This window comes from Lutjanus erythropterus, chromosome 2, assembly GCF_056507025.1.
Source record: "Lutjanus erythropterus isolate fLutEry1 chromosome 2, fLutEry1.hap2, whole genome shotgun sequence".
NCBI lineage: Eukaryota > Metazoa > Chordata > Actinopteri > Lutjaniformes > Lutjanidae > Lutjanus > Lutjanus erythropterus.
The window spans coordinates 28,034,514-28,048,576 of NC_139318.1; the positions used below are offsets into that span (position 1 = coordinate 28,034,514).

The 14,063-nt window shown below is 38.0% G+C and overlaps 2 protein-coding genes across 3 annotated transcripts in view; one reads left to right on the forward strand and one right to left on the reverse strand.

Moving 5' to 3' along the window:
- The window catches only part of LOC146331815 (ADP-ribosylation factor-like protein 8B-A), a 189,064-nt gene that overhangs the window by 161,005 nt on the left and 13,996 nt on the right, over positions 1-14,063 (reverse strand). The gene's annotated exons all lie outside the window — the stretch shown is intronic.
- Positions 170-7,786, forward strand: c2h3orf18 (chromosome 2 C3orf18 homolog). Of its 2 annotated transcripts, none has more exons than XM_084736009.1 (5): positions 170-546; positions 2,799-3,229; positions 3,440-3,465; positions 4,289-4,418; positions 5,249-5,352. In XM_084736009.1, exons 2-5 carry the CDS (start codon positions 2,969-2,971, stop codon positions 5,252-5,254), a joined length of 423 nt encoding a protein of 140 aa, XP_084592135.1. In that variant the 5' UTR covers positions 170-546; positions 2,799-2,968; the 3' UTR covers positions 5,255-5,352. The 2 variants fall into 2 exon arrangements, with proteins under 2 accessions (XP_084592135.1, XP_084592127.1); XM_084736001.1 differs by lacking the exon at positions 5,249-5,352 and adding an exon at positions 7,151-7,786 and having other exon boundaries at positions 172-546.

Below are 14,063 nucleotides of genomic sequence, written 5' to 3' on the forward strand. Positions count from 1 at the left end.
CTGCCACCCGGATGCAGTCATTCACATGGGTCTGACAGCATCTGGTGTGCAGAGCCATTAAATCCCATTCTCACCCCTGCAAAGCCAAACAGACAGCTGAGCGAGCCAACCGCATCTGTCATCTTGAAGCCATTAGACCAATTGCAGGGTGAAGGGGGAGGGAGCTCGCCGCACTGATCTCTGTTTGCAGCATCCTTTAGAGCAGCCTCTTGTTGTGTGAAATACAAGAAAGGGCAAGACGGGGGGAGTAGATCCTGGGAGGCAATCTGAGAACGGGAAGGTTGATCTCTTGGAGCCTGCCGGGATAGGGTTACTGTGGTGTGTGGAGTCCATCTTCAGAGAAAATGGCTGTTTTGTCAATGTAAACAGCCTGAGCAGTACCTGCACTGCTAAAGGGGGGTGGGGGGGGGGGACAGAAGAAGAGGAGGAGGAGGAGGGGCAGCCACTGGAGGAAATGCTGCCTCTTCCAATGAAAATTTCCCTTCTCTAGCCATTCCCTTCCTGCTGCAGCTCACCTCTGAAGTCATGCATGTTGTATGTTAAAAGGTACGTATGCATCTCTAATCTGAGAGGACACATGGAGTAAAGAGCTGGTCACGTTGGCAGGATTAGTAGCTCAGCTGTCTGCACAGGACAGCTGAGATAGAGTGCAACTTGACTAAAAATAACATGTTATTATGTATCAGTAACACACAGTAATAAGAGCATAATATCATCCAAACAAAGATGTAAAATGTGGTGCAGCAGGCTCCTGTCTTTGTTGCAGTGCAGACAAACAGCAATGACTGAACCCAGCCTTTGGTTTTCATTGGTTGTTTGCTTCAGCTGCACATGTTCCTCATTAGGAGAGCACAAGCAGACAGGATGCACTAAGGGGAGAGGAATGGATCATGTGTCTATTTTCACCGCCTTCCTGTGTCTGCATGTAACACTGCTTTAAAATGAAAAGCATGTTCATGTTTTAGAACTGCTCATCAGGATGAATTGCTCTCCACACTCATGGGATGTGTGTGTGTGTGTGTGTGTGGGAGGCACATGTACCGAGGATGCAGTGAGTGGATATTTATGGAATCAGTGTGTGTGTGTGTGTGTGTGTGTGTGTGTGTGTGTGTGTGTGTGTGTGTGTGGTAGTGTGTGTGTGGGGGTGTAAGTTTGATTTTGACGTTTTTGAAGGCGCTGCCAGCACATTTCCTCACAGTGTACGTTACAGTTTTTTAGTGGTTAGTATTCCTCTGTATTTTATCAAGTTTGTTATGCCACTTTCCTCCTGTGCCTCTGCTACCCACATCCTGCCCTGAAACACCTACCACAACCCCGCTGGCACAATCAGCCGTGGTCTGAAGGAAATCATGGCTTTGGTGTGCTAATACTGAATTTCTTTTAATACAAATATTTAATTAAATAATCAGTGCACAGAAGCAAAATGGAAATGATACTTTTACCATTTTGGCTTGAGTTCCAGGATCACCTCACCTTTATTCATACACCCTGCAATGCATTTTGTCCTGCAACATATAAGGTTAAAAATTAGAAAAAAATAACTGTTGTTATCTCCACCAGGTGTATGGCTGTGTCAAGAATCAAGCAATACAAAATATATTATAATACAGGGGTTACGATTAAAAATATTGTGAGATATTGCCATTTTTGAAATCTAAGTTTAACAAAACTATCAAAGTATACGCCACCATATACAGAAAATATGAGGTTAAAAAAACAATACATTGTTTTTGAGAACCAATACAGTATCACAAAACATAATACCTTACATAATATACTCAATATTTTTTTACACCCCTAGCCAGCTGAAAACAAAGGTTGACATCATACAATAGTCATATTCGAACCTGTGTGAGTGACCAATGGACCTTAACAGAGTTATTGTCTGCAGCCGCTATTGGACCAACAGCATAGTATTTTTTATGCACATTTATAGCTGAATGCTCAGGGACCTCTTGTGGTTGTGATGATTCACAATTTCTGAAAAACCTTTTCTATCAATTGCTCTTTTTTTTATACCTGCTGTTGACTGCTCACTCTTCTTAACCTAAACCTGGAACATCTGCGAATTAATTTCATGCCCTATATGTTATGATCCACTAAAGTCAGGCAATATATGGGATTAATAAATCCCTGTGTTGTTAGCTTCGCCACCATTTCTTTGCTATGTGTCTGTGTGGTTGCCGTAATGGAGAGTTAAAGGTCCGCTACAAATGAGAGATGCAGACATTACATCAACTGTAACTTGAATAATTCTGAACCGATTTTCATTAAATTTGGCTTGTTATAAACCTGAAAAATTTAACACAATAGTGGCTACTTGACATAATTAAATTCAGTTACTGGGGTTGACCTAATCACCGCTATGCCAAAACATGAACCTTCTGAACAGCCAAAACCTTCCATGAGACATGCAGGTTCTGACCAACATCTAGTGTAAATTATTTAGAATTTCAGCTTTTGTTTTGTTTCTCCAATAACGTAGATTTCTATGTCTTTCATTTATATAGTAGTAAAGCTGCCTAGTCTATACAGTTAGGTGAACTCAGGATGCTTCTATGCATCTTAAAGACAACTGTGACAACACTATATTCAAACATTTTATTAAAAGCTTTGCATACATCTAGATAAGAAAATTTACACTACACTATGCAATAAAAAAAAGAAAGAAAATCTTTGCAGCTCTCCACTTGTTGCATCTTGCAGTTGTGGCGGTGTTGCAGTAGCGGTTGAGATATGCTCTAACTGACCTCTTTGAGTTAATCATGCCTGTTTTGTCATTGTTGTTTTTGTTTTAGGGTTTATTCTCCAGATCATATGGCCAAACCGTCATCAATGGCTCAGCAGACCTCAAACCAGAGGGAAGATACCTGTGCCAACCATGAGACACACTAGACGCTGAGCGACACAACAACGTCCACACACACGTTTAAAACACATCCTTCAGTTGGACCAGTTACGCCCGACCATGGCTGTAACTGCAGCTAAGACAACTGCAAGTTTTCTCTCCACATCTGCCCCGACCACCGCCACCCCCTTCATCTCAACGGGCTCGAGTGCCAGAGACAATGTCACCTCCAGAACAACGTTAATGACTGTTACTATAACAACAAACGAGACCAGCTTCAATGCCACGACGTTTCCAGAAGCCGTGATCGAGGGCTCGGGGATGGGAATGGTGCTCGTACCCTTTGGCATCATCACTGTCATTGGCTTAGCAGTGGCCATTGTAAGGAAATGTTTAAATATTGTATCTAAAATAGCATTTGATTCAGTAGAAATGTATCTTCTCAGAATGAGCTGGAATGTCTTGACCTATTGTGTCTTCTGTATTATATTTAAATTTGTGTATATTTTTGACTTGACAGACCTCGGATGTAGTTAGGACAAGTTATTTCTATGAATAACACTACTTGTTTCTCATTATTCTCCATCCTAGATGCTGTATATTCGGAAACGGAAGCGGTAAGTTTACAAAGATTTTATTTGCTGATCTCACAACCCAAAAAACAGTGTATTGCATATCAATTTGTTTCAGTAATTTGATTATTAGCACATTTTAGTGATGCAAGATATTGGACTTTTCAATCCATTCCAATATTCAGATATTTTCCAATTCATTTCAGCTGATTGGAGGTGCTGATATACATATTCTTTACACTTAAGGAAATCAAGTCTCTCCTGCAGTGGAATCAACATATTATTATGCCTACTCTTGTCGGCATAATTATTGTGGAACTGAAATGTGATTTGGGTCCTCCTTGCATGACTGACGCTGAGCATTCATTGCAAATAGAAACTTCGCACACCATTTAATTGGTTATTATTGGTATGCCCTATCAGCAGAAATATTCATTTCAGGGTGATACTGATATTTCATTTTAAAGCTTTTGCAGGTTGGTGCAGATGACATACTGAGATTATCGTTCATCCCAAATACATTTATCACAGAATTTGCATAACTAAAATCAACTAAAGCATATCCTGCAGCATTAAGTTATTTCATGGCAGTGTATTGTAGAGGTGCCCTGTGTCAAAGTATAGCTTCAAAACTATATTATTTTAGTTTAGATTGTGTCTGTGGTGCATATTGCTTCATAAAGTAATGCAAATTAAGTATCAGTCCATCAAAGGATACTGGTTTGTCACTAAATGGAGTTAGAGAGGGCACTAGATGGAGAGGTTAGGTGGGGTCAACAATTTTTTGGGCATTTAACCTACTAGGTTAATCCAGCATTGCAACTTGGCATAATGTCTTCTTATTTACCTCTAAACTCTTGTCTTACAGGTTGGAGAAGCTGAGGCACCAGCTCATGCCCATGTACAACTTTGACCCGGCTGAAGAACAAGATGACCTGCTGGAACAGGAACTACTGGACCACGGCCGGGAAGGCAGCCTCTCGGGTCCCAATGCCAAGGTGAGGTGGAAGGGGTTTGGCAGAAAGTTTGTTTTCTATCCTCCCATGAATTGCTGTAACTCTTTGACAACTATCTAGAGTTGACTCTAAGTCCTGGCCCTTTTTGCTCTGTGCTCCAGTTAAGCAAACTTCTTTCAACTTTCTCCTTTTCCTGTAAAATCGACATTGTGTTAGTTAATGTTAGCAAAAAGCTAGAAAACCATGTAGATGATGTTAGCAAAATGCTAGCAAATGATTGATGTCAGCTACCTAGTTGGCTGTCATTTTTCTAACTAGTTAATTTAAGATGTGAGCAACATCTTTTAACCATCTTCAAAATGTGGTTTTGTTTTCAACATAGGTCTATATAACTCTAGCACCATAGTCTCTGTATCTAAGTACAGGAAACAGGAAAAAGGAGAAAGTTGACTGAAGCAGTAAACTTGCTCAACTATCCTTAGAGCACAGAGCAAGGAGGGGCTCGACTTAGTAGAAGCCACAATAAACATATTTCATTTTCCTAAAGACACATTAAAGGAAAGTTTTGAGCAGTGGCTGAGTCAATGTTCCCCATCAAACTTTGAATTTCAGTATGGTGTCACATTTTTCTAATAATTTCTGATGCTCCAGTTTGGTGCTCTGAAGTGATTCTTGTGGCTTGTGTCAGCTTAAGATTGAATTAAGTCTGTCTGTATAATTAACATATATTGTTATGATAAAGTCTCTATTTTTGCCATATCACAGTATGACTGTGCATCATTTTAGGCAACTGATTAGGTAACACTTCTTTTGTCCAATTAATGACTGTTAATTGGTAACTCATAATTTAATTTTCTTTTATTTCTTTTAAGTTTTGACAATGGCATAATGGTAAAGGCAGACATGGTAAAGTATCACCTGTGTGGCTTTTGAACCATCTCTCTAAACCTCTTTTTTCCCACAATCCTCATTCTTTCATGCTATATCTCAAACAAAAACCATAGGTTAGATGTTTGTAGTTTATTTTTATGGGAATTAACCTTATATTAACTAGTCTATATTAAAATATAGTTTAACAGAATATACACACCAGTACACTTAACCTTTGAATCTACATCCATATTATCTTTCATCCTTTCCTTTCTATTCCTTCAACTTAATACTACAACATTAAATATTCCAGGGGCCACATGAGCGCACACACCATCACACGTCGACAACCTTCAGTAGTGGAGTACAGTCATGAAGATGTGTTCACAAAGAAAAATAAGAGAAGTTATATTTTCTTTTATCTGGTATTTTCATTCAGAAGCCAGAATTTCACAACATGAACTGAATCCCATGATCTCAGGTTCATGGCCGACTTTTTCCATAGCTTTCAACTGCATCTCACATGTAGCAACTGAGCCAGTCCCATGGCTACTGAGAAAACTTATGCCATTGATGAAGTGCATGAAATACAGTTGAAAGCCTCCAAAACAGGTAGTGAGCACACCTCAGGTAAGATTAGTTTGTCATACCCGTGTTTCTGATGAGCATTACATTGAGAAGTATGGAAGCCAATAATGGGCATGATTGCAATTATTTTTCAATTGCTGTTATCACAAGATCACAGCGCTTGTTTTCTCATGAGAACCGGTTGATTTATCTCATTATCTCAAGAAAACAAAAGACAGATTTTTCAAGATCACATGATAATTATAGAGAATTAAAAAATGAATGTCTGCTTCATTTGATCACACCTGATTTCAGGATTCAAGATCACGGTCATGACTATTGGGGAGGATTCATAACTTCACAGTACTTCAAGGCATATATGTGTAGTTTTGTTCCCTGCAGAATCTTCATGCTTGTGTTGACAAATTTTACCAAATTAATAAAGACTAAACCTAAAGATATTTTCTATATTTCTTTATTTTATTTTAGTTTGTTTGTAAGTACAAATACATGGGCGTAGAATTGAGTAGGGAAGATATGGACACGTCCCTTCCAGTATCCAGGGATTATTGAATTGTCGATAGCAATAATTTGGATCAAAAAATTAAAATATAACCACTGTTGACTAGTATGTTATTCAGCCCATCAAAGGGAAGTGAGAAATATATAAAAAAAATCTACTATTTTGTCATTTATTTCCATGCATGTTGTAATCTTAGTCAGCACTCCTCTGGCAGCAGCACGGTGTCTTTCCATCTCCCCATGAGGGGAGAATGACAGCTTTTACTGAACTGTTTGAAATACACTGTCTATTGCACAGAAATATTCCCACAACAGGCAACAGAAGAAAAGACAAACAACACAGGAGAACAGGTTAAAGTGGTAAAGAGCACAGGTACATCAGATTTTGTAGTGATGAGAAGTTTTGTTCACTCACATGAGTGAACTGACTCATGAAACCCCTGTGTGTTTAACTCCTCGTCTTGAGATAGCATTAAAAAAAAAAAATTGCAAACATGGTGGTTCTCTGCTTCCATAGAGAAAAATGCATCTTGGCATTTTCAATATATTGTATTTATGGATTTTTACAAGCCTAACTTCTGTCATAGTCTGAATAGTTTGCATACTCTACACATGTGGCCTCTGGTCCTAACACATTTCCTCTGGTTACAGTAATAAATCACATCCTAAATCTAAAATATGAAGTCGATTTAGCTGTTTAGATGGTTCCTGAAACTAACAAAGCATAATATTACACTGGGACAACTAGCTGTTACGGCTGTTTTTGATACAATTTAAATCTGGAGTCACCACTAACAGTTTTCTCTCCTCTGCAGACTCTCACAACCTCCCAGGGGACCACGCAGAGGCCCAGTCGTCTGGTCTTCACAGATGTAGCCAAAGCTCTCAACGCTTAACAGCTCTCTTCCATTAGTTGATTTCAGTTTGCAGGGGGCCACTGGCCTCATTGACATACAGACTGTCGCTCAGGAAGGAAAACAAAGGGACAACTTGACTGTTTTTGGGAACAGCCAGAGCTTTGGTGAACGTTTTCATCACTAAGACACAGTACGTGGAATGGCAGTGGTTTTCAGATTATGAAAAAACAAATGTAGGGTGCATGTATGATAAAGGGAACATGACGGGAAGCATCACGTATGATCTTGCACTGTTATATTTTGGCGCACACATGCAGTGTGATGCACTTTTCTTGAATCATGTTGTGTCATTGCTGTTAAAATGTTTGGTAGCTTGTCAGTGAAGTTCGTCTGAGCTTCAGTATCTACTTCCATGTTTGATAAGAGAGAGGTGTAAATTTGTGTTTTACTGATTTTGTGGTCTTGCGTCTCTGACGAGCTTGAACACTGGATGTGTTACCATCCTTGAGTGATCTGTCCCCTCTACTTTGTTTCCTCTTTATTGACCAATGAAGGATTGTTTCCGTCTGTATACATTAAAACTATTTAAACCAATTTGAACAATTTTGTTTATACTTTTACCAGTATTATTTTTTCCTCCCTGTATGGATGTGATGTGATTGCTATCATGTTGTATGGCATGGCTCAGGTTAAACAGGATGCTGTTGGGAATAAACACTGGGCCTCATACAAGAACATTTTCATATTCTTATCTTAAATTTGTCTTATTTTTTTGTACAAAGAGCTCATATGACCATGCGACGTCAGATTCAACAAACACTCATAACTTCAGATAACCATGTTAATTATCGACCTGTGTGTATTTGAGTGCACGTGCATGAGACCTGTAAATTAGCACAATTAACGCCCCAATAATACCATATATGGCTGTGCTTTCTGCCCCATGTGTCAGGAAGTGCTCATTTATGAAAATGGCATCAAAGAGAAAAAAGAAGAACTAAGAGCAGAAAAAGCAAAGAAATGGAAAGATGAATGCTGCGATGCCGTGATACCGAAGGGTCGGACTGAAATAAAGAAATGTCTCAACATGAAAATGACTTCAGAAACAAAAAAAAAAAAAAAAACTTACCACAGCTACAGTAAGGGGCGATCAATGACTGCATTAAGAGGAGAGGGTTAAGGGGAAGTTTTCATCACAGAGATAAAATACAGAAAAAGTGGGGATGTTCGCCTGGACAGAGACTTCACAAACCTGCATGTGCAGATATATACACCTGACAGCAGGTAATAATAGATCATTGAATGAATGATGATAGGCTTTATATGTAAATGCAAATCAATTACAATTTCAAATGTAGTCAAATGGGATAATGTCGACATAATTATGAAGTGTAATTTATGTTTCAAAGTCAAAATGTCTTCCAACTGATGAAATATGCAGCCATTAGTGAAAAACATTGGTGTGGATACCAGCAGACTGACTGCACATGACTCTACGACAGGTCTGGGCCACTCAAAGAAATGTGTTTGTATCTGAAAGAAAATTCAAAATACCAGAAACTTGTCATGAACTCGTACGCATCACTTAAGAACAAATCTGTTCATACGAGCGGTTCTTGCATGAGGTCCAATGTCCCATTTCGGGTGCTGAAAATCTGTACCCAAATCCAAGTACTGATACATTACTCAACTATAAGGAAAACTACTTGCATTAAAATACTCAAGTAAAAAGTATTCTTGTCAAAGCCCAGTCAGAGTATTAGCCCAGTTACTTCCAGGGTTCTAACTAGAACCATGTAGATTTCTTTGGCTTCGACATGAGATAACACTTTTGGGTTCCTGGTCGAACATTTATAAAGGTTCATCCTGAAACCCTTTTGGTGGATTCTACATAGAACTCGACATAAAGAGTTATACCTAGAACCATCTATGAAAGGTTTCACCCAGAACCTCCAGATTAGAGGTTCTACAGAGAACCCTTCTATGGTGTAAAGGTTTCATCCAAAACCTTTCCACCTTATAAGGGGGCTAACAAGAACCCACCCAGGTGGTTCTAAAGAGAACCCTTCTATATCCCAATGGTTTCATATAGAACCCACCTAGAGGGTTCTACTGAGAGCCCTTTTATATTGTAATGGTTTCATCTAGAACCTTTCTGTTTTATATCCAAATGGTTTGACCTAGAACCCACCCAGGGGGTTTTGCAGAGAATCCTTTTACATTCCAAGGGTTTTGTTGAGAGCCCACCCAGGAGGTTCTGCCAAGAACCCTTTTATATCCCAAAGGTTTCATCAAAACCCACCCAGGTAGATCTAAAAATGGCAATTTTTTCTGAAGGTGTCACTAATAATCATTTTCTTCTAAGGGTTCTAAAGAAGAGCTATATTATATTCAACAAATGAGGCAAAGTACACTCTGGATGAGGCAGGAAATGATTAACTGTGGCGGTAAACATTTGACTTTTCGAGGGGAAGGATCTGTTAGCACCCAGGCTTTGTATGAAACGGGTCTCCCCCCAAAAAATGACTAAATTACAGTAACATGTGTAGTTGTAATTTGTTAGTTCCAGCCCTGTCAGTACTGGTATCTGCATCAGAACAACCCACATTTGTTTGTACAAATCCATGACAAAAGACAGTTGATAGGTGTGATATTTTATTGATAAGCGATAAAGAAGCAGAATAACACAAATCACATGGTAAAGAATCATAACAAAATATATATCACAGGTTTGTGAGTTGTATTAATGAAGTGGATGAGGAGGACACATCAATAACATAACTACAAAATGGTGTTAAAAGTAAGGCATAAAAGTTGATTTCTCAAGTTACACTTCAACTTTTCAATAGTTGAGAGTGGATCAAGTACTGTATGTAACTATATCACTATCAGTAAGATCACAGAACAACATTGTCCCCATATAGAGAGTAAATATATCCAGACACAGCTCGTGTAAAATAACAGACATTGACTCAGCTGTAGTTCAATTAACAGGCACCCTTTAGGCTGACTTCCATTCACTGTGGTGACATGAATGTACTGTAGTGAGATGAGATGAGTGGACTACAACAGTACTAGTTTGACACTTATTTCAAGATTTCATCATGATCGATATCGCCCGCATGTCTGACAGAAAAAGTTTAGGCACAATTAACCAAACTCTTCCTCAGAGACGTCCCAGGCGTGTTCGTTTTCAGAGGTAGTCCAGAGGGCAAAAAAATGTAAAAGTCAATGCAGTTGAACATGAAAACATACCTGTCTGTAAATGAGTTAAGCTCCTCTGGCAGCAATTTAGTCAACAGTGCTGAAATACATAAACTTATGGGATACAACATACTGTCAGTGATAAAATAAAAGAGATTTAGATAGACGAAACACTTGATATATACAGTACATGATGGGTGATTTCAAGTCATGTGATAAACAACTAGTATGTGACCTGTACTTTATGTGAGATAAACGTCTGCCATGCATGATGACACAAGGGAAGAATTTTAGGAAGTTGAAGTATTTGCAACAGGGTGTCAGTTTAAGTGCAGAAATCCTGACCAACAAGGTCTCAACAATAGTTTTGTAAAAAAAACAGACTGGAGGCTCAGGGCGGGCAGATCAATCCCCAAACCATTGATACTGCCAACACAAAGCCTTGAGCTGTATATCGATATTATCGTCAAAAAAAGGACATGTTAGATGGCAACCTGTGGACATGTGCACTCTTCTTAGAGCTGCAGTATTTACATCTCTTGTGCTGGTGTCTGCATGCGAGCAGTGAACATTCACATGAAATAATCATATAGAATAGCTGAATAGAAATGCCTCAAGTTTGGCAAATTATTTGGTGGTTATAAAAATTAACTTTAACTTTCATTTTTAAAAGCAAAAGAAATCTGGTACTCTATAGAGAAATGAACTCCATTGAGGACAAAGATATTCCCAGTCCTCCAAAATACCAACATTATTCTACAGGCACATGACTAGCAAGTTATGCTCAGTTATCACTGATTCATTACAGTTAAAATTTATTATTTTTTAATGCGTTAACCCTAAAATGAGGGTTCTCCTAAATTACAAATATTAAACACTTGTATACACTGACGGACTTTCAAATAAAGAAACTAATTTATTTAGGCCTAATTAGCCTATTTTTTAAATATATATCTTCAATTTATTACTAAATTTGTTATTTTATTAGCCTACAGAATCATGGGAAATTCATAATAACTAGAGATTAGAACTTGAAACATTTTTAAAAAAAATGCTCTCAAGGAGACATTTCAGTGAGGAGTGGCAGCTCAAATGACTGCAGAATGCAGTCCTGAATGGCAGGAAATATTAATCAACTTTAACTGGTTTAATGCTATTATGCAAGTGCACTCTTATTGTGCATGTGACATCTTTACTTACCGTGAGTCTGTGTGTTTACTCACTACAGCATTTTTTAGTTTTTTTCCCCACAAACAATTAGTTCAAAATATTGCAAATTAGGGCTGAATGATTTTACATAATTATTCTTATTTTGATTGAAAAATGTTAAAATGACTATGGTGTGATTTTCTTTGCAGGAATCTGCACCAAATATAGATTTTTCTTTTAAGTCTGTAGAATCTGATTTACAGGACAGGACATCTCTGCCTCATGACATTCATTAACTTAAAATTTTTGTGATATACATTTTGCTTCTATCAAATATTGCACGTCCTGCAATTTGAGAATTGCAGAAAGTCATATTGTGATTTTGATAAAATTCTAATTAACTGTGCAGCTCTACTGCAAATATATAAATATTGCAATACTTTCATCAGTGGCCATTCTGCAGGATGGATGGGAAGGTTTGGCAGGCCAGATGTGGCTCACAGACAGCAGCTTGACAATCTCTGCTCTTGTGGTATCTTATCATGCAGATAGTTTTGTTTCTCTTTTCAACACTGCACAATAGTGTGACCACAAACAAAATTCCAATAGTTTCCATTGTATTGAGGTAATAGAAGAAGGAACAGATCTCTTAAAACCAAAACTATCTGCATGGCTGAATACCACTCTGGGTAAGTCAGAAAATATGTTTCTGTGTGTATGTTAAAGCAAGACTGCGTAACGTTTGAAAGAACCGCTAACGAATTAGAAACACTATCTAGGACAATCAGCAGTTATCCTGCTACAGCCTCACTCGATCTGGTATAACACGTGTTAGCTAAAACTAGAAAACTTTAAATAGACTTTACTTAATAAACAATGCTGTCACACTATATTTTTGCATTTATACATTATTCTCAAATTGTGGCCACAGTGGTCATTGTTCACCAAAAGTTGTAGTCTCACAAACAGGAAATGAAGAAACAACTCGGATGGATGCAGTGTAGCGTTGTACATTTTATGGACACAACAACTAACTGATTAATTGAGAAAATGATCAACAGATTAACTGATGATCAAAATACTCATTAGTTGCAGCCCTAATGCAATGTGTAGTATTAATTAGCTACCCTAAATGTATTTTTTATTCATTTGATTTAACTGTGGTGATGCCGTCTTCCATAACTGTCATGTATTTCAGCACTGTGTGGTTATTTGCTGCCCTTCCTTTTCTTTTCAAATCACATGAATTAAGAGTGTCACACAAACAATTTTTACAGTGTAAGAATCAGAAAATACATGATGTAGTAAAAATGAGAAAAGAGTAAGCGACCCAAAAAAAACAAAAAAAACAAAAACAAGTATTTCATAAGGAACTACACCCTAAAAAGCAAGTATTTCATCAAGTTGTTGTAAACTATTAGCTGCATTTTATTTCCCAGGAGAACAAAGCAAGTCTCACTTCAGCTTTGAACAAATACAGTTTTGTTTTTTTTTGTTTGTTTTTTTTTTGTTTTTTTGTTTTTAACAGAAATGACACTGATGCTTTTATTTGAACACCGATAGTAAAATCCTCTGTTGGAGTGTAACTGTTTGTATGTTGGCCTGAAAAAACCTTTTGCCTGTCTGTGTTTTATATCTGCACGTGTGTGTGTGTATGTGTGTGTACAGTCAGTGTGTTTGTACGTATGTGCTGTTGAGGGAGTGGAGAAAAACTTTGTTGCAGATCGTCTGTCTGTTGGGTTACTTGAGGTAGAATGAGAGATTAAGAGACTGAGGGCGACTGAGGTTTAAATGAGGTCTTTGTGTCAAGGCATACTGGTAATGTCAAATACAGATCAGAAATGCACAACAAACACAGCACAATAATTATTACTGAGTAGACTGACAACATGTTCCTGAATAGTTTTGTACCTGAGGTTTCAATATGGTGTAAAAGCACTGTAATAGCAAAATCCTGAGTGTGGTAAAATGACATGTCAACACTGATGTTGACTCAAGTATATATGAAGGATTTCTATCCAAAATGAGACATCCATTAAAACCTTTGGGTGCTTTTTAAAAAAAAAAAAACAGCTGCTGGCTGGAAGGAAAATAAGATTTTCACTGAGGTTATTAACCAGTACTCATGCTTATATTGACATTTGAGCGTTACATAAGACATTTCTCCCCTCCCACACTGGATATTTCATTTTGGAATAAACCCCTTCATGTCTACTTTCATAATAATGACTTCAGAGCACCATGTTTATATTGTAACATCGCTAAAAATGTCACCGTCTTGCTCCCGTTTCATGAGGATTCATGACACTTGATTTAGAAACATGTTTCAATAAAACCGTTAAGTTTGGTTCCTTTTTTCTTGAAACCCCCCTCTCATTTTAGCCTGCAGACCTGGCCCCTCTCCACACACGCACGCATACACGCACATGCACACACACACACACACAAACACACACACGCACACACACAGACATGCAGACACACACAGACACACTCACTGAGAGGTTCAGGAAAGCAG